The sequence below is a fragment of the Oculina patagonica genome, chromosome 7, assembly GCF_052425735.1.
Source record: "Oculina patagonica isolate OP01 chromosome 7, crgOcupat, whole genome shotgun sequence".
Taxonomy (NCBI): Eukaryota; Metazoa; Cnidaria; class Anthozoa; order Scleractinia; family Oculinidae; genus Oculina; species Oculina patagonica.
The window spans coordinates 31,925,246-31,944,734 of record NC_135764.1 but is presented as its reverse complement, the minus strand read 5'-3'; the positions used below and the strand labels follow the sequence as shown (position 1 = coordinate 31,944,734).

Genomic DNA, 19,489 nt, shown 5'->3' with positions numbered 1-19,489 from the left:
AAAGGAATAAACTGTCAGAAAAAGTTCGCTTAAGATTAACATAATAAAATATGCAATGTCACGCAAATAGTTTGGCTCGGATTGAGTCTGATTGGACATTTAGAGATGGTGACAATTCTCTGATTACTAGCATTTCATGCACTAAACAATCAAACTTATTCTTGCACTTCTTGATGACATGAAACTGTTTGTCAAGGTCTTTTGGGACAATAGAGTGTTTGTCATGATGAGTGAGTGTACCCTCATAGTTCTAGAGCAATTTACACAAAACGTAAAAGACTTCTCCTTACACTGTCCCCTTAAAGGGAGACTGCCACGGGGATTTTAATACTGTTCGGCAAAAAATACTCAATTGGCGAATAGGTCTTCACGTACACGAAATGCACCTAGTACAACAAGATGGAGATATAAAGTAAATTGTTGTTGAAGGAAGAAGGGAGCCAAAATAATTTGTAGGTGTTTTTTCAGTCCACAAGGATAAAACCTAAAACAATTAGCCTGACTTTTTCAAGTTGAGATCTTAAGTTCCTGATGGTATCATAATAACATCACTTGTTTATGGCTTCAGTACACTTGCATGATGATTTTTAACAAAATTGGACCACTATTCGTAGCTTCAATGTCTTTTGGCTCATGAGTTTTTGAAGTGAAACAGGTGACACTGTCCCTTTAAGGTAGAAGAGCCTGGAACAGGCTAACCAAATACTGGAGGTGATACCGAGTGATTAACCTTTACCCTCCCCTCCCTCCTCGTTTTCCCCCAGGGATGTATTTCCCTGAAAAGCAAGGAAAAACAAGAAAAATCAGACTGCTGTGAGCCAATTATCTCGTGAATGAAAATAGCCTGCGTAGCAGGCGTCTGAGTAGTTTTTGTAGCGCGCGTATGGGAGAAACGCGAAAGGCGCGAGAGGGCCACGCGAGGAAAAAATCGATTTTTTCCTCGCGCGGCCTTCTCGCGATCGCGCACGCTTTTAAACGCGCTGAAAACTACACAGACGCCTGCTACGCAGGCTAGAATGAAAAAGCCTTATGGTACCCGGTAATTACACTGTAAGAAGTCTCTCTTTTGCTCCATAAAGTCCAGGGGACGAACGCAAAAGCGAGCAAGCGCAATAGCCGCGAGCTATGTGCAGCACGGGTGTAGAATTCCTTAAGTTCTTGAGCAAAAAACTTTACTTTGACACTGCCTCTGTCCACCCAAGGTGTATAAATGGGTACCGACGAATTTAATTCCGGGGGATAACCCGGCGATAAACTAGCATCCCATCTAAAGGGAGAGTAGAAATACCCCTGGTATTAAAGCGTGTTGTACGTTTTTGCTGTTTTTGTTGTCGGTAAATTCTAGAGAAACCGGGATAAGCTCCGGCAGTGTGGGACACTTGATGAGTGCAGACTTAACCAACCCTACCTTACTAAAACAGTGAAGACAAACTGTTATTTACATAATTGGTTTCTTTCTTTTAATAAACGTACTCTATAAAATAATTTTTACGTTCTGTTTACATGATGCTTCGACCGCTCTAATAGATGATTGGCCTTGAGCCTGTCGAGGGGCAAAATGCCTTCACGACAGGCAATCGTGAAGCTAAAACTCGCATGTTAAGTCATTTGAAGTGTGGAACTTGCCTTTCATATTGGCCCCGCACTTTCCCGTCTTTTTTTTCTTTTTCGTTTTGCACTTTTCTTATCGATCGCGTCGAACCCAAGTCTGATTCCTCAGGCTTCTTCTTTAAAACTAACAGATAATTTTAGCTTAAATATTATATCACCACGAGAAATGCAACAGGAACGTTCAACTCAACAGCAGAAAACAAGACAGAGTACGTCAGAGAAAGTATGCACGGAGTAGCTAAGTAGTCACTACACAAAAGAAACGGCCGGCGTAGCAAGCATTCCCGTAAAAAGTTGAGTTTTTTTTTACCGCCCGCGAAAATATCCTGGACATAATTTTCGCGGGCCTAAAATGCAGAACTCCGGCTACGCTTGCTTTTGCAAAAGTAAACATCTGCTGGCTCTGATTGCAACAAAACAATAAATATAGAATACTTAAAAACGCTTTTGCATCTATTTCGCTAAGTTGCGTACAAAATGTCTCAGAAAAATTGAACAATGTTTGATCACCTATGCCTTCTGCAGTTTCATGAACAGCCATTTACAAGTTTAAGGATGTTTCTTGTCACATTAATCCACCTTTTATGCTAAAACTGTTCCTAAGCTTACAAGGCCAAGTTTTGAGACTTCTTTTGTTTCATGGAACTATCCAAGCCTTTAAAGAACTAAAGAAGTCCTTGGAAGGCTTGATCGTCGGTTGCGTTACGTCACGTGCGAGATTGCGCTACATCACGTCCGAGATTACGTTACATCGCGGCTGCTATTGCGTGACGTCACGTCTGAGTGTTAACAACTGTGGAGCTGTTTTTCCTGTTCACCGGTGGCTTGAGATAAGGATCTTCACACAGTGTCAGAACATCAGCTCGCTCTTCCTTCCGGTAAACGAGGCAACGACGTATAAAACTCTGCGGAAAAACCAACACACATGAAAACTGTTTAAATAGGCCCCTTAAACTTCACCGTATGGGCGCAACGATGCAGGCGATTCTTTGCGGTTGATCGAGGCTGGAATAAACGACTTTCGCATAACCCTAAGTCAAACTGAAAATAGCTTAAAATGGAGTATAATGAAAAAAAAAACATATTCCCTGCATTTTACCAGGATTCCACCTTCAGTGCAAACTAGTAATCGTCCCAATCCCTTCGCCACTTTCGGACTCGCACTAGCTCTCCTCGTTCTATTCGTATTCACGTGCAAAAAAAAAACAAAGAATTGAATTCGAATGGCATCTCGCCAAGAAAAAGCTTGCAGTGCAGACTGTATTACATCTAAATCTAAATTGCCACGGCAACGTACCTTTGCTTCGTTACTAACAGCAGGTTTAGCGGGGAACTCAACTTCTCTTGCTTTCAGAATCGTGTTGTTTTCCAAGATGGCTGCTTGGGTCTGGTTATGGCCGAACGGCTGAAAAAAAAAGTTAACTTTTTATAGTACCACAGATACTATAGCATTCGAGCCTTCTACAATTCATCGCTTCACGTATTAGAACTGAATATAAAATGACTTCTCAAAGGTGGACACTATATTTTAATAGACATACTCCTTCCAGGAAAAACCATAATTGTAAAATACGTTCACGCTTGGAACATGGATCAGTTTCCACCTACCTTTTTGCCATAAAGCATTTGAAAAAATATTACACCAACCGACCACACATCCACCTGAAAACAAATCAAAAATACTCCTACTCCTTACTGATTACTAAGTATTTCTATCCCGCATTGCAGTTGTGGCGGTACATTAATACTATATGCCTTGATTGACGATTTTATCGTTTCTCTTTTTATTTTCTCTTCGCTTGACACTGTTTTGAATACAAGGCAAGGAGAGGTGTGCCGATTGTTCCGGTCGGAAATCAAACAAAAACGGCTATTTTCATAGGAAAATCTTCGCAAAAGAAAACAATACCTTTCAAGACATAACGGTAAACAGTTTCTCTCCGTCTCAGTAAAATGACCGTAAAACTAATACGAACCAGTTTCATTGTTACCCAGGTTCCAACCGGCGCTTCTATCAACGTGGAAAATTGTTACGCAATGGTTCAATTTGATCCTGGTCCGTTTTCTTCGCGAATAAACTACACATTTCCATTTGTCGAAAAATTTTCCTTAAATTTCAAGCAAATGGAAAACACCCAAACACTCAACTTCTGAACAATCCACGTTTTTAAATGATCCGTTCTTATACCTTTGAGGATATTTTCGGCGGCTCCTTTCCGACAACAAAGCACTCAGGGGGGAGGTACCAGTAGGTACCGGCTCCTTGAGAGGTTAGGTCCATACTGTCATCACTGCTGTCCATGACTTTACTGAGACCAAAATCAGTGATCTTCACCTCCCCACTGCCTGTGCCAACCAGGAGAATGTTACCTGTGCAACAAACATATCAACGAATTAGTAGCTGCAACAGCTTCAGTACTAGTAGTACACTGACCTCTCTGTATTTGCACTAAATGGGCCTTTTGTATATACGCTTGTTTACAGCAATGTGTTCTCTCGTGGCGGAACATTATCACTTACCTGGTTTTAAATCGTAGTGGATTACTGGCGGTTTTATCTCGTTCAGATACTTCAGGGCACTTACAGTCTGCAAACAAGACGAAAACTAGTGAGAAAAAGTTAGACAGACAGACAGAAAAAAAAAAAAAAAAAAAAAAAAAAAAAAAAAACAGAAAGACAAACAGAAATGACAGTCAGTCAGGCAGGCAGAGAGATAGATACAGAGAGATACCCCGAAGACGATGGACAGTCGGATAGTCAGACAGTCAGACGAAAAAGGTAAACATACCTGCATAACAATCGACTTTGCCTGTCAAGAGAAAATACACACGTAGATTAGGTTTTTTTTACACAGACGCAGAGATCAGTAAAGAGATTAGCTTCAATTTTGTGAGTACTCTGTTGATCATGGGCATTTAAAACCCTGAATTTTAGATGAGGGTTTATACAGACGCAAGAAATGATCTGTGCCACACAGACATCTGTTAAAAGTTCAAACTTAACTTCTACAAGATTTAACTCCAAAGTTCAGTTAGAAATTCTACTCAATCTAAAGGGTTCTTTTTAGCATGTTTCAGTTCAACTGTAGTTGATTTGTATCAAAATTTAGAAACTCTCCGAGGTTATTTGCAAGCTGACACATGAATAAAACTAAGAAAATACATAGAACATACTTCTCTCTCTTGTACTGTTTTATTCTGTTTCAGAAGGAAGTCCAAGTCATTTCCATCACAGTATTCAAGAACTGTGCAGAACCTAAAGGTATTCACAAAATGTGTCAATATTTAAGGTCATTGTCCTGTATTGCATTGCGCATCCTGACTGCGCAGAATTTTACACGTAATAAGCGCGTGTGAGTGCGCGCACATAAACAAAATGGCAGCTTTTTTCAATGCGGCTTAGTCCGCGAGAGAAGTAAATTGTCGCTTTCTCGTAAACGAGTCTGGTGACCTATCAATTTTTTCTTATATTTTGGGTGTAGCGATCAAATTCTTTCTGTAAAATGAAAACAGATCAATTTCTATGTTTGAAAAAAAAAAATGATCGCTAAAAACGTGTACTTTGGCAGTACTCGCAGAGAAATTATAAAGGAATTATATGGAATATACAAGGTCTTCCTGCTCCTAAACGAATCTGGTGACCCCCCTTTTTTATTTCAAAATTTAAGTTCACTGAAAGGAAAAACCAGTAGGCGAAGTTTGGTTAAAATTCTGTGTTCAGTTCTATGTCAGGGTAATGACCTTAAGGAGGCTCGATGTAGTTTTTTTAGCCGAAGGGTGGTTGTTTTGAAAATTAAAATTATCTAGGAAGCCAATGTTCGATTTTTGCCAAAATACACCATAATGATCAAATATGACCAAATTTTAATTTTTTACTCGTCACTTTGTCACAAAGGTTACCATAGCAACCATTGACGTTTTCTTTTGTTCTCAAACAAGCTTGGTTTTCTCGAAATCTAGACTGACACTTGGTATTCATTTTTTGATATGTTCAAGTACAGTAGATTTACTACCTGTGCTCAAAATTTTAGGAAAATCTGTAAGAGCGTTTTAGAGTAAATCAAGAATGAAGTTTTTGGTATTTTCTTATAATTTCTTACAATCGGCAGTCGATATATTTTAACAAATTAAAGCAAAAAGTCTTTCGCTTTTAGTTAATGGTCTTTGATGGTGTAAGTATTTATATTTCAGTGAGAGAAACTGTGCTCAGATAATACGAAACAATTTTAAGGCGCCTATTTTATATTAAAACGGTGTTTTTCTGAAAATTTCATTCTTGATTTACTTGAAAACACTCTTACAGATTTTTCTAAAATTTCGTCAACAGTTAGTCAATCTACTAAACTTTAACATATCAAAAAATAAACACCAAGTGTCAGTCTAGATTTCGAGAAAATCAAGCTTGTTTGAGAACAAAAGAAAACGTCAATCGTTGCTATGGTAACCGTTGTGGCTAAGTGACGGGTAAAAAAATTAAAATTTGGTCACATTTGATCATTATGGTGTATTTTGGCAAAAATCGAACATTGGCTTCCTAGGTAATTTTAATTTTCAAAACAACCACCCTTAGTCTAAAAAAACTACATTGAGCCTCCTTAACAACTTCACAAACTAAATATTCTCTAACATATAACGTGGTTTTAATCTCTTTTATGCACAGTTCTGCTGACTTTTGTATTTGACTGTGTTTACTCACGAGTGTTGGCCAATCTCAAAGACGTCATATAGGCGAACAATCCTCTACAAGAAAAAAGAAACATACTGTTACACAAAGCAAGGATCATAGTCCCCAAAAAGCTACCGTATTTACCCGTGTATTAGTCGATCCTGTGTATAAGTCGACCCCCTATTTTTGAGGCCAGAAACTATTTTTTTTATTTCTGGGTTAGAATTTTCTTGGAAAATTAACCTTGTGTTTCTTAGAGTTTCGTTTCAGGTAGAGATACTTAAAGGTCAAATGCAACGAAATTGGAAATTTTTTCTTTTGTCCGCAAACCTGTCGTTTATGAAGGTACTAATGATAATAAACTTTCAGAAATGGTTTTTGTGCGAATTGTGGCGCTTAGGAGATGAAAATCCGACGATTTCCGAAGACTTCACGAAAACGAACCAAAAATGGCCGCGCGTAGAATGGAATCGAATAGAGGTATTTGTGACGTCAGGTGTGGCGAGCAAACTTTCACGTGTTTTGAGCGATCCTTGCAAATCCTTGGGTTTGTTCGATGGATTTCCAGAGTTTATGAAACAGCCGTTAGATGAAACCGATGAAGACTTTGATTCAAGCCTTCGAAAAGTCTAAATACAGCCATATCAGTTCGAACTAACGGCTTCTGGCAAGGAATAAATCGATTTCTGGAGTGATTAATTCCGACTCTGCGAGTGAACAAGATGGCGTTTAAATCCGGCAACATCTACATGCACCAACAACGAAGGAATATGCCACATATATTGGTGAGCCTAATAAATATAATGGAAACGGCTTTCAAAGAATTTGAAATAAATAAATAGTTGAATCTTAAGTTGAAGTATTGTCTTGCTTTTGTTCGAAAGGATTGCAATGTGGAATTATTTGTACACTGTTTGTAGCATTGCCCGGGCTGAGCTGAGTGTGTTCTCTAAAAAAACACACCTTGAAGAATCAATTAAACCTTTAGAAGCTTTAAACTCATTCCCCTCAGCCAAATAATTTATTTTCTAAGATTGAAATTAAATACCGTGACTGCGTGGCCTTTTAGCTTCAATCAGAATTATGCCTGGTATTAATATTGCTCTTTATTTGCCGAATTATTAACCTAGGTGATTATCTTGTAATCTGGCCCTTATATTTTTCAGTTGATTTTACTGATGATTCTCTGAAAAGGGAATTGTCTTAAGTAGATGGGGTGTAGGTCGAAGATAACAACTTAAACAGTAATTTATGGCAACTTGCATTTCTTAAGACCCAGGTTATAAGATCTAACTTGTGTGCTGACACAGGACCTGACACTGGGACATGTAGCAGGGAAAATTTACACCTAGTTTTGTGTTTCAATGTCCTTGCTTACACATCCTTGTATGTACAAATTATCATGAGATTTTGTCAAAGCTGCATTATTATAAAATATGCTAGGAAGCAGGGATGGCAAGTGGTGAGAGTCCTTGCCTCCCACCAATTGGCCCGAGTTCGATTTCCTGATTTGGCATCATATGTGGGTCGAGTTTGTTGTTCGTTCTCGGCCTTGCTCTGAGGGTTCTCTGGGTTCTCCAGTTTTTCCCCTCCACAAAAATCAACACTTCCAAATTCCATTTTGATTTGGAAATTATACACTGCCCCACAAGCTTCTAGCTTTAATTCTCTCCATGTCTAAATAAAGGTTTATTTATTTTTATATAAAGTTGTTTATGCAATTTGTCATTTTATGTCAGCTTCTTTGTTTTGTACATTTATTGGTACTATTAACGGGTAATATGTTCTTTTGTTATGGTTGGATGGGGTCGGACATCAATGCCTAGCCCCTTTGTCAACATCCATCTTTGGACATGGTAAACATGTACAAACAACACAGATCCAAATCAAGCAATCACAGCCCACTAGCATGACCTTCTGATTTTGTGCGCTCATTTGCATGAAACCAACACCAGTATCCGTCACTTAAACAGCACATTTTAAGACGATGTCGAAAGACAATGTTAACAAATGGATGCAGGGAGAGGCTATGCAAGTTCACTGAATGTAAGAAGCTGATAACAGTTTCCAGTACTTTCCAGCCTATTACTATGATGGGTCAGTACTAATTATTTGTCAGTTAATGCTGCAATTATTTTATCAAACAAATGTACCATCATTGCCAAACAAGTTGTGGTCATTTTAAGTTTGTCACTGGTAACCATAGCAACAGTAAAATCTATCAAAAATTACCCTTAATTTTCACTTTAAGCGCTTATAGCTTAAAAACGAGCTAAATGATAAGCAGCTAGATGACAATCAAACTAAGTGCAGTGATTTTCCAAGACCCTCAAAGGAGACATATTTATAGCCTCTGCATGCACTGCTTGTAATTTATCACCTTATCTCAGACCAAGGGATGAATACAACAGTATGAATACAAACAGTAGGTGCTTCAAAAAACTATTTCCAAGTTTACAAAGAAATTGATAAATTATCTTAAAAATACCCAATTTCAGAATGGCTAAAAACAATACTCTTTCACCTTGAGGAAAGGGGGGGGGGGTACTCTTTATATTTTTGAGTAGGGGTGTGCTGGTGGGACTCTGTAACCGTACCGTATCCCAGACCATTTTCAGCTTATTTTGCAGTACCCTATCGTAGTATGCTAGACTACACACTGAAAATCCTACCCTACCCTACCCCAAACTATTGTATCACTATTCCATCTTAAACTCATCTGCTGGAAAAACACACAGCAGCACACACGCATTTTCCTATCAAGCTCATATATGGGAGTATTAGGCTTGCTTACAAGTCGAGCTCACAGAGCGCGAAGCCCGAGAGCTCAAGAGCGGAGCGCGAGAGCTCCGCACCGGGTTCTCACCGGGGTCTACTACCACCAAGCCAGAATCGAGAAGCGAACGACTTTTGGAAAGTCTATGGGAGTATGGGAGTACCCCCAGCAAGTGGTGAGGGGGTTTTGGGCACCAAAAATACCCATATAGATTTTGAAAGGGAGTATGCCTAAAGCTGTTACTGAGGAATTTGTAAAAGGTCAACAGATTTGGGGCAGACAAAATTATGAAGAGTTAATTTCAGAAATAAATTGTCATGACACACCTACAATCTGGTTGTAGATTCTCCTGAGCCAGTAGTTCACTTGACTTATACTTGACTTATAATGAGTGCTATGCAATGCAACAGTCATTGTACTGGACTGAAATGGGGTTAATGCAGATCTGAACAACAAATGAATCAGGTAAATTGGCCTTTACAAGTGAACAAACTCATCATATACACGTAGTTTACATGAAAAATATAAACCTTTTCTTGGGCACCAACAATGTTCAGGTGGGGGGTATTTTCGTTGTTATATTTAGCATGCATAATAATTTCAAATATAAACAAACATTGAAAAGAGTGTTTCATTGTACACAATACTGTAAATTAAAAGCATTATTTTCCTTCAATGTCTGCATGTATAATTTAGCTTTTTAGACGATCGAAGCAATATAGGGAATATCATTTTTAAGTAAAAAGAAACATAAACATAAAAAGTCTGTTTGTAACTTAATTAGTAAATTCATGCAAAGTTCCTTCCTGTAATAAAAAATATATTTTTAATACCAGCCTCGCGATTCACAATATTTAACGCAAACAGTAAAGTTATAGTTTTGGTAGAAGTTTATGAAGCGACTAGGGTCAGGTTAAGAAAGTAGTTTGTGAATCTAAGTTCAATATAATACAAGAAAGTACAACTTTGGGGTTCCCAGACAATGGGTAAGTTTATTAGCGACTTTACCTTCGAATTCTGCATTTCGTCGCAAACGATTTCGCATTAGTCCTGGATTAACGGCTTTCTTTCCAAGTTGGTAATAAGAGGAGAAGCGCCAGGTCTCATTCGAAGTTTCTAGGGCTGGAACACGGACCAAAGTGCAAGATTCTGCTGGAAGCTTTCTGAGAAAAACATGTCGGATGATATTGTATTTGCTGAGCAAAGCCAGCGTGCATTTGGCATACACATCCTCTCTTTTTCGTCGATCTCAACCATTCCTTGCATCGCTCCTCGTCTTTAAGAAGATATTTCGAATGGTCATCCGGCTCTATCGGGATTTAAATGCCAAAAGGTGCAGCAGACCTGGTAGAGACAACAGCACTTTGCTGCATCTTCGCGCGTCGAAGCTCGCCACATGTGACGTCACAAAATCCATTTCCGACAATTTTCCGAAGCTTTTCCGAACCGTTCCGTTTGTGAAGCGAAGATAAAGGGCTGTCTTTAACATCGAATATCTCAGCGACGTTTTAACCAAATCGTTTAAAACTTCAGATTATGATTATTCACAGTATTTACTTTCACTTAAAGTCAAAATGAGTCTTAAATAAAATTTCATCAAATTTCGTTGCATTTGACCTTTAACGAAGGCTTATAAAATCAAACACACTAAATACAAACGAACCTTTCTAATTATGGAGAGATAGTAGCGGCTTTAGAAGACAAGCAAAACACAAAGAAACATCAGAAAACTTTGAAAACCACTCGATAATAATATGGAATATTGTAACTTCTTATCACAACCGTGAAGGAGGTTTGGATACCCAGTCTTAATTAGCATAGATTTTTACGATTTTATTTCTCTGTTTACTCCTTAAATTTTGTTTCAAATAAGAACATACATGTATATCAAACACTCAAGACTCTCTTCTCGGTGTTTGGATATCCCGATGAAAAACTGCCTCTTGTGTTTGATATATTACTTAAAAATCGGCCAAAACTTGAAACAACAAAGCAAATCAAATGCGTCAACTTACTGGGTGATCCAGAGACTTGTGAATATTGTATTCACGCAATGCATGTCTGCAAATGTGATCAAAAAATTAGTCTGTGTCAAGTCCAGTGAAACAGTTTGAAGTAAGTCTCTGTAGATTTCGTTTCAGGAAAAGAATTACCTTGGGGCAAACAAAAAGGTTGAATTCTGACTGAAAAATGTCTATGTTGAGCTTATAAGTTCATGTTATTTTTTCTTGTGCACGAGTGGGCAAGATCAACCAAATCCTGCAATATGATAGGTTCGGGAGCAGGCCATATTTCATGTCAGGGTAGATTATGGTAAATTTAACAGACAATTTGTGAAATTATTCATAACGCTAAGTTTGTGCAGAGAATGTGAGGAAAAAAGAGGAACTGGTCATTTCCTAAGCCTCACGCAACGTAAGCCAAGTGAGCTGAAATGTGACTTACTTTATATAGTTTGTTTTCTTTTCTTCCTTCCAGTCATTAAATAACTGATGTATTTTGCAGGCGACATATCTGTGTTCCTTGAGGTCATAGCCCTGAAAAAACATACAATAAAGGTCATGAAGTACCTAGCACCGTCCTGTGGTAAAACAATCTGTGAATACATATATTTGTTAAAATATATTATGTTATAATTAATTATTAAAATATATTATATTTTATTAGTCCAATATCTTGAATCAGCCGACCCTTTCCTAAAATTTAATTAATAAAATCTCACCTTATAAACTTCACTGAAGCCTCCTTTACCTAATAAATTCAGTAACAAGTATCTGCTGTTAAGAGTTGGGTGATCTTTAAATCTGTAGATTAAATAAAGTAGTACAATGAATCCATGACAAAACCATTATGACACAACTGTAACAACTCTCCTTGTATTACTAGTTTTACCTATCGGTAAGTGCCAACGAGCGAAATACTCATGTTTGTTCATAAGAACAGATATTGAATGGTTTTTGATAGAACTATATTTGAAATGACCAAAATATGGTAAATTGTATTTTAGGTAATATGCTAAAAAAGTGCTACTGGTGTTCATAAATGACACAGGCTTGATATCCTGCGTAGCAGGCTCCGTAGTTTCCAGCGCGCGTATTCTCGCGATCGCGCACTCTTTTAAACACACTAAAAACGTACACAGATGTCTGCTACGTAGGCTACGGGATTGACAGATTGATAACTCTTGACAAATCTTTAAATTCTTTTCAATGTTAAAATGTCACAAAATGTAGGCAATAAATGAGGTTAATCACTGTTTTGTAAATACAACACGCGATGGTTAAAATTCACAAAAGGGATAGTTGCATTTCAAGAACTTCTTATATTCAAATCCCAAAATCAAAACTGCTAAGATGCTTTTTAAAAAATAATTTTCAGTAATCAGAAACAGTAATGCACGGGTCAGATTTCAGTCTCGCATGCGAAGTGTCATGTTCAAGCGAAGTGTCATGTTCAATTACGCAAAACTTGAAAAATTTGAACAGAAAACAAAACTTGAACGGTCAAGGATTATTTGGAGACAAAATTTTTATTCAAGTTAAAATTACATTTGCCGTTAGAAGCAAAAAACTTTTGACTTTCTTGTGTGTATGACATGCAGTAATTTTAGTGAACGTCGCTTTGTATTGATGTTATTCCTACGCGGAGCGAAAATGCGTGCCAAATAAAATATAAACGGTACTTGTTTTGGAATAAATCATCGGTCAAACAATTACTATAAACACAATCAACACTAAAAAGAAAGCATTTACCCGACTTCAGCATTCTCATAAGTCAAGAAAACTCTATTTGAAGTCAGCAGTCCGCTTTTGCTTTTCATGTCTCTCTTCGATCGTAAATCAAAGGACTCCTAAGTCGAAAGATTATTTCATCGCTTTAAAGACCTTGATGTTCATTTTTTCGACGGTCGAATATTCTGTAGGGTATTCTCTTTCGATTTATAATTCCCTAAAGTTGTATTTATCGGTAAAGGGATGAATGACCACATTGAAAATTTTAACAGCGAGCCGCGTGGACGCCATTTTGGTCATTTGCTCTCTAGCAAGGAGTGAGAGACTGGGAACCAGTTGGGAAGAACAATACAACCCAAATATGGGGTTTACTTACACCCAAATATGGTCAAAAAAAGAGTCCCTTACGCAGAACTTAAGATTTTCTCTGCCTATATACTCATACGCACACGGCTCTATGATTCTGCCGCCTCGACAGCCTCGCCTCTTGGCTCGGCTGTCTCGTTGGCAATGACAAGTCCTCATAATATTACTGCCAACATGCTTTTGAGATTTTATGGCTGTGATGTTGACAAGATTTAACACGACATGTGGCAACTGGTACATGTAAATTAAAAACGTCCACTGTGGAAAAAATTAAAACACTATTCCATGGCGGATCCAGACATCCCCAAAGGGGTGTGGCAGGGGGGGGTGTAGAGACGACAAGCCCATTTTGATTGAAAACAGGGGAAGGGTAAAGGTGGGACTTATTTTGCACCACTAAAAGTGGTTATTCAAAGCACTTACTTTGAAATATCTTCGTTGTGTATTCTTTTTGACTCTCGTATGTGAAGGTTCCTCTCTCTATCCAGTTTCTCTAATTCCATTTGAAGATCTGTCTCCTCCTAATAGCATGGTAAAGAAAATGTTGCAACTAACATGAACTGCCGTAACCCAAAAATACATCAATTTCATCAAAATAATTAATAGCAAAAAGCAAAGTAAAGGTGAATTTTCAGAACTTTCTGAGGATATTTGAATGAGATTAAATTTAGATAAACATTTTAGAATAAAAACTAGCAACAGAAATTCACAATGTTTTGATGTCGTCATGACATCATTTTCAAGTGACAAGAAAAATAACAGTTCAACAGTGTTATATATGCGGTTTGAGGTGTGATGTTTCATTAACAAATTTGTTTTAAACCAATAGTTTTGCGCAGATAGAATCCGATTGTGTGATCATATATTTTTATTAAACAATGACAATCTGCTGGCAAAAAAAAAAAAACATCACATTATATTGGGAAAGGAAAAATAAAATCAAAACTGTATATTTGTATATTGATTTTATTTGAAATAAACAAGATAAATAGAAAACATCTGTTTACATGTGAAAATATTGCTATTTTATGTAAATGTACATTTAGTGTTAAGGTGGCTCAACTGGATTTTTTAGGGGTAACACCGCTCAAGTTTGAGAATTAACTATGTCGCCATAAACAATGCTATCAAAAAACTACAGTTGAATCCTGATAACTCGAACCCTCAGTAACTCGAACCTCTCGCTAACTCGAACCCTTTTTCGATTTCCCTTCAGGTCATTTTCTTACTAATTTTACCCTCGATAACTCGAACTCCCAATATCTCGAACCTTTTTCGATTTCCCTTGAAGGTTCGAGTTATCGGGATTCAACTGTATCACCACAGTTGTATTAGATAAAGAGTAAGTTTTTTATGACCCGTGTTATATTGACATCAGAGTTACCATAGCAACGAAACAACGTCATTACGTTTTCGACTTTCGCTCTTATTCCTCAGCACCAGGAGATTTTTTCGGAAATCGCTCAAAGGAGCTTGTACCACACATAGCCGCCTCGATGTCGGCAAAGTTTGAACAAATTCTATGAGAGGGTTTTTGAAATGTTTGGGGATGAAGTTTTGGGGGCTATAAACACAGTCAAAAACACACTAACGAGAAAATGGGGTAACATCTAAAGAAAACGACGCACCTGTGGATTGTAGTTTCATCTCACAGTAGTTTTATTCCATTTAAATTGTGTGTAAACAGGATTCGAGAGTAACTATTTTGCTAACTAGCCAAGTGGCTAGTGACAGCTTTGATTTCACTAGCCAAAACTTATTTTCTACTAGCCACAATTTTTAAGCATAGTTCTTCTTTTAAGGGGGGGGGGGGGGGGAGGGTGAAAACAATGTGCGATAATGTTTAAACCTTGAGCCGTAAAATGTTCCTTAAATCTTCATGTTTTTTTTTTTCTTACAAAATTGGGCTTTGTTCTTCACTATAAACATTGTACATGTACATGCGTTTTTGTCAACTAGTTTGTTTAAAGCTTCACATTCTATAATGTCAACAGTTTACTTAGTTATATTCTCTGAGAGACGATTTTAATAAATGCGGTTTCTTGCCACTAATGCCTGATTTTTTCACTAGCCATTTTGGCTAATGAAAGGCCAAAACCTACTAGCCAAAACTGCATTTTTAGTAGCCTTTGGCTAGTTGGCTACCGTTAGTCTCGAGCCCTGTGTAAAACAGTGGCGATGATTGCTTTGGTCGATTGCAAGAAAAGAGAATTTGATGAGCGTGCGTTCCGGTGCTCTTGTTGCCATTTTTGTATATAATTTGGTCTAAAAAATCCAGAACTTTGAGCCAACTTTACATGACCTAAGCCATTTGAACGGATGCAAAATAGTTTTTCTGAATGGATGGCACAAGCTGTTCGAATGGTGCAAGTTTTTTTTCTGAACCACTAGTGAATGAGATGGCATGTTTGCACAAGTAATGCTTTTCAAGGGCCACATAAAAAACCCAGTTACATGTACTGAACATGTTACTTGTCTGTAAAGACAAGAAAACATGACAGTTAGTATACAAGTGCAGTCAATCTAGCATGGTGTCTGGGCTCATGAAACACAACTAGCAAAGACAAGCTATTTTCACAAGCAATTCAAGCCATGCTGCTTTTGTTTAATCTATAAGCTTGGTGGTTAAATGTAAGTCTAACTAATCCTTAAGGTAAGGAAACAGCTTCTAAGAAATTAAAGAAGTCGACTAAGAAGACCCTTAGTTTTGATAACAAGCATTCAATAAGAGAAATATTGTTTACTTACTTAGTAAAGTGTTCATTACCTTTTTTAGTGCTAGTGCCCTGAGTTTTAAAATTTCCTCTCTCTCATGGTATTCCATAGGAGACAAACTGTCATGAATTTAAACGACAAACCAGATCAAACAAAAAATACTGCTATAGTATAATAATTAATAATAATTATGACTGTTTCCCTAGAACACTTTTGCTTCTGGAACATCTTCTTTACGAAAATATTTTAATTAATATTTTCAGCATGGGACTGAAAGTCAATATTAATGCCTGTAATGGAGTACAGTGTACAGCAAACTAGAGAGGCAGTCTCTTTGTTTAACGAGGGCATAGTTAGTAAACTATGACGAGGGTAGGCTGCATACATTATAACATTCTTTTTGCGCCCAAAGAAAAAAAAAAACAAAAAAAATTTGCAGAGATGCTAAATTCTTTCTAAAAAATAAATCTAAATCTGGGACACTAGCCTTGCCTTAAGATACTTCCAATATAAAAAAATATCCCCAAAATCAAACAAAATACATTGTAGGTGCAAAAACAGGTATTTCAAGCACTTTCCCTTGTATCTGAGAAATTTGTTGACCCATATGGGGGAATGAGATTTGGTCTGTATCCAGAAGACTCTTAAAAAATAAAAAATGTTTAAAACAGATCTAAAAATATAAAACGATACTCTAAATTTTTGATCGCCTTCTGCGGTCTTCTTCAGAGAATGATGGATTTTTGCAAGGTTCGCAGAATTCTGATAAGCTACATCGACGTTATTGTTCGTTGTCCCCCTGGGGAGCAACTAGCGATGCGTAAACCCTTGGGAAGGGCGCTCTTTCATTTATAGTGTTTTTGTCGAGGAAGGAATGCAAGGATTCCAGAAACAGTCTTTTGTTCTTGCTGCTTACACTTGTTTCAAGAAGACTCTGCTGACTGGATAATTCAGGAGAGCTAGTATAGATGCTTATGACTGACAAACCAGTGACCCTTGGGTTCCAGACAATACATTAATTACGAAATGTACTTACCCTGGTGAAGCTGGTCTCGCAAACTGATCACTGTCTGAGCTGTTTGTCTTTGAAAGTCTTTTTTCTTTCGTATCTGGCAATGCAAAGCAGTGTTCATTCTGTTAATAATCAGGTTTAAAACTATTTTACTATGTATTTTTTGACGACTAGATATAATTATAAGTTCCAAGAATTATTTACTAACAGATCTAGCATACAGTTCTATATTAAATGCATTCTAACAGTACTACAAAGATCATATGTTTGCACAACTACAGCTAATGCTCCCAAGTGCCAGAAAAACACCTGGTTTATAATACATGCTTTTATCAGTTAAGACAGGGAAACATGTCAAGGGTACTTGTGCAGTCAATCTAGCATGGTGTCTGGGCTCATGAAACACGATAAGCAACAAAAAGCTACCTTCACAAGCAATTCAAGCCATGCTGCTTTTGTTTTGGTAGTAAAACAGGGGAGACAATGAAAGAATCACCAGAGTGCTCATCGTTAACAAGGCTATGAGTATCTGTAGACATCGAGGTAAGTGATAAAGAAATAACTAAAAAAAACCCTTCTACTGGGGATATTGTCTTGATTTAGCACTAAATTTTCAGAACATTATTTAACCCTTTGACTCCTGCACCGGCCTAAACCGGCCGCAAAGGATCGGGGCATTTATCCCGCTTGTGACGTCATCACCTTTCACCCAGAAAGGCGACATCTATGCTCAAATTGTGAAGCAGAAGAAGACCTTTCCAACGATACCTAAACCAGCGCGATTAGATTAATGGAACTTGAAATATGCACCAAAACGCTTCAAAATTTTAGCGAAAAACTCAGAGGAAAATTGCCTCTTTCCACCCTTTGCTTGTCCATTGTAAGTAGTTCTTGCCTCGTTTACGCTTTCGCAGAAATTTTTCTACTAAAAAGAAGCCTGCTAGAAGGCTAAACACTGCAGCAAAAAGAAAGGAAGAAGAAAAAAAGGAAAAGCGAAAAAAAAAAAAAAAACCAAAAGCCTAAAGTGGTAGGATGGTTTATCCAAAGTTTGACTTGTGCGCATGCACGAGCTAAAAAGCTGTTAAACGTCATTCTGTTGAGAAATATGGATGCATTTTATGTTTCAAGGGCTGATTTGAGTGATTTAGAGCCATTTTAGCTTATAATAGACCTTAAAAGAACAAAAACACCTAAAAAATGCGTTTTTTTGGAAAATCTCCAGGAGTCAAAGGGTTAAAGAAGCGAATTGAAAAAATAAGGTTATTGTGGGAATGTATATAATAATTATGTTGACTGTACGACTCAAAGTATTGATTTACATGTAGCTCACTGTATCCTCCTTGTGCAGTTCCAGAAAAGATCCATACCCCCCCCCCCATGGAAGGTCATTGGAAATTTCAAAGGGGTGGAGGTCTTAGGGCCAAAGTTTTTAAAGGAAAGTATGGGGTTCAACTGAAATTTCCAGATCAGATAGGTGGGGGGAGAGTTCAAACCAAAAAAACCTTCCATGGGAGGGGTATGATTATCATTAAATAAATGTGAAAATAGAGCGGTTTTCACTTGAGTGTCGAAAGTAAATTGCGTTTGCTTTGGTTTTGCATTACTACGCTTAGTGATTGGCTTAAACATCTCGTGCCACTTTCTCAGCCAATCATGAGTAACAAAACCAATCGTGACTCGCTCGCGCACGTTTTCCCGCGCTTCGTGCCAGCTACATGTATTTGCTTCGAGTTTTGATTGGTTCACTGGATTGTCTGTTTCCTTTGTGATTCGCCAGGTAATTGCTTTGGTTTTGGTTTTACGACACTCAATTGAAAACTGCTCTATGTGTTAGTGAAAAACAGATTAAACTGCTTTATAATTAAGTGTCTACAAACTTCAAACCCACTTGTAGCATTAGAAAGTGGTTTTTTCTTTGCCAATGCTTTCTTCTGTTTTTCCAGTTCTTCTCTTTGTTGATTTATTCTTTCTTGTTGCCTGAAAATAAACTTGCTGTTGTTTTAGTTATTCTCCTACAACCAATCAAGCAGAAGAGAGATACTATTGTTTTATGGTACTAAAAGCAGTTAGTGGCAATTAGAAAATAATATTACAGGGGTTTCAATAAAAGCCGGTTACCGGCGGTCTACCGCCGCCTGTAGGACCTCTTACCGCCGTCTGTTTGGATTTCATTAAGGAAAATAAAAATGATATTAATAAAAACAGCAAATACAACAACGACGACGACCATTAAAAAAAATTTAAATGCTACAAAAAAGCAGGCAAAACAGACCCAAGGTCAAAATGTATTAAAAATGCACGTCTTTGCATCACAAAATAAATAGTTTGTCAAAAAATCCTGCTTTGTGGACAATAAAAGAACCCATCAGTAGCACTCTTTTTGATGCCCAGAATGCTGGAAATCGCATTTCCGAGCTTCTAGATTTCAAATTTTTTGGGGGGAACATGCCCCAAGACCCCCCTAGGGGGAAGGGGCCCCCTTAAAAAGTCACAGCCGCCTATTACTTCTTTAGTGGCCGCTTATTCAAAATGTTATTGAAACCCCTGATACTATGTCTAGCGTCATGGGCCTGCAATGTGTGCAGAGAGCTTAATGTAGATAATAACATGTAC

At 37.6% G+C, this 19,489-nt stretch overlaps 1 protein-coding gene across 2 annotated transcripts in view; it reads right to left on the bottom strand.

Moving 5' to 3' along the window:
* The window catches only part of LOC144660037 (serine/threonine-protein kinase tousled-like 1), a 30,677-nt gene that overhangs the window by 4,057 nt on the left and 7,131 nt on the right, over positions 1-19,489 (bottom strand). Inside the window, exons 14-28 of one of the 2 annotated variants that reach the window (XM_078520584.1) lie at positions 18,765-18,853; positions 16,901-16,973; positions 15,917-15,983; positions 13,573-13,670; positions 11,775-11,856; positions 11,498-11,589; positions 11,068-11,113; positions 6,307-6,350; positions 4,785-4,866; positions 4,400-4,420; positions 4,132-4,198; positions 3,800-3,981; positions 3,220-3,273; positions 2,909-3,016; positions 1,418-2,516 (exon numbers count right to left, since the gene is read on the bottom strand). In XM_078520584.1, coding sequence (XP_078376710.1) covers positions 2,385-2,516; positions 2,909-3,016; positions 3,220-3,273; positions 3,800-3,981; positions 4,132-4,198; positions 4,400-4,420; positions 4,785-4,866; positions 6,307-6,350; positions 11,068-11,113; positions 11,498-11,589; positions 11,775-11,856; positions 13,573-13,670; positions 15,917-15,983; positions 16,901-16,973; positions 18,765-18,853 — 1,237 coding nt within the window. In that variant the 3' untranslated portion in view covers positions 1,418-2,384. Of the gene's footprint in view, positions 1-1,417; positions 2,517-2,908; positions 3,017-3,219; positions 3,274-3,799; positions 3,982-4,131; positions 4,199-4,399; positions 4,421-4,784; positions 4,867-6,306; positions 6,351-11,067; positions 11,114-11,497; positions 11,590-11,774; positions 11,857-13,572; positions 13,671-15,916; positions 15,984-16,900; positions 16,974-18,764; positions 18,854-19,489 lie in introns of those variants that run through there. The other variant, XM_078520585.1, reaches the window with a different exon arrangement.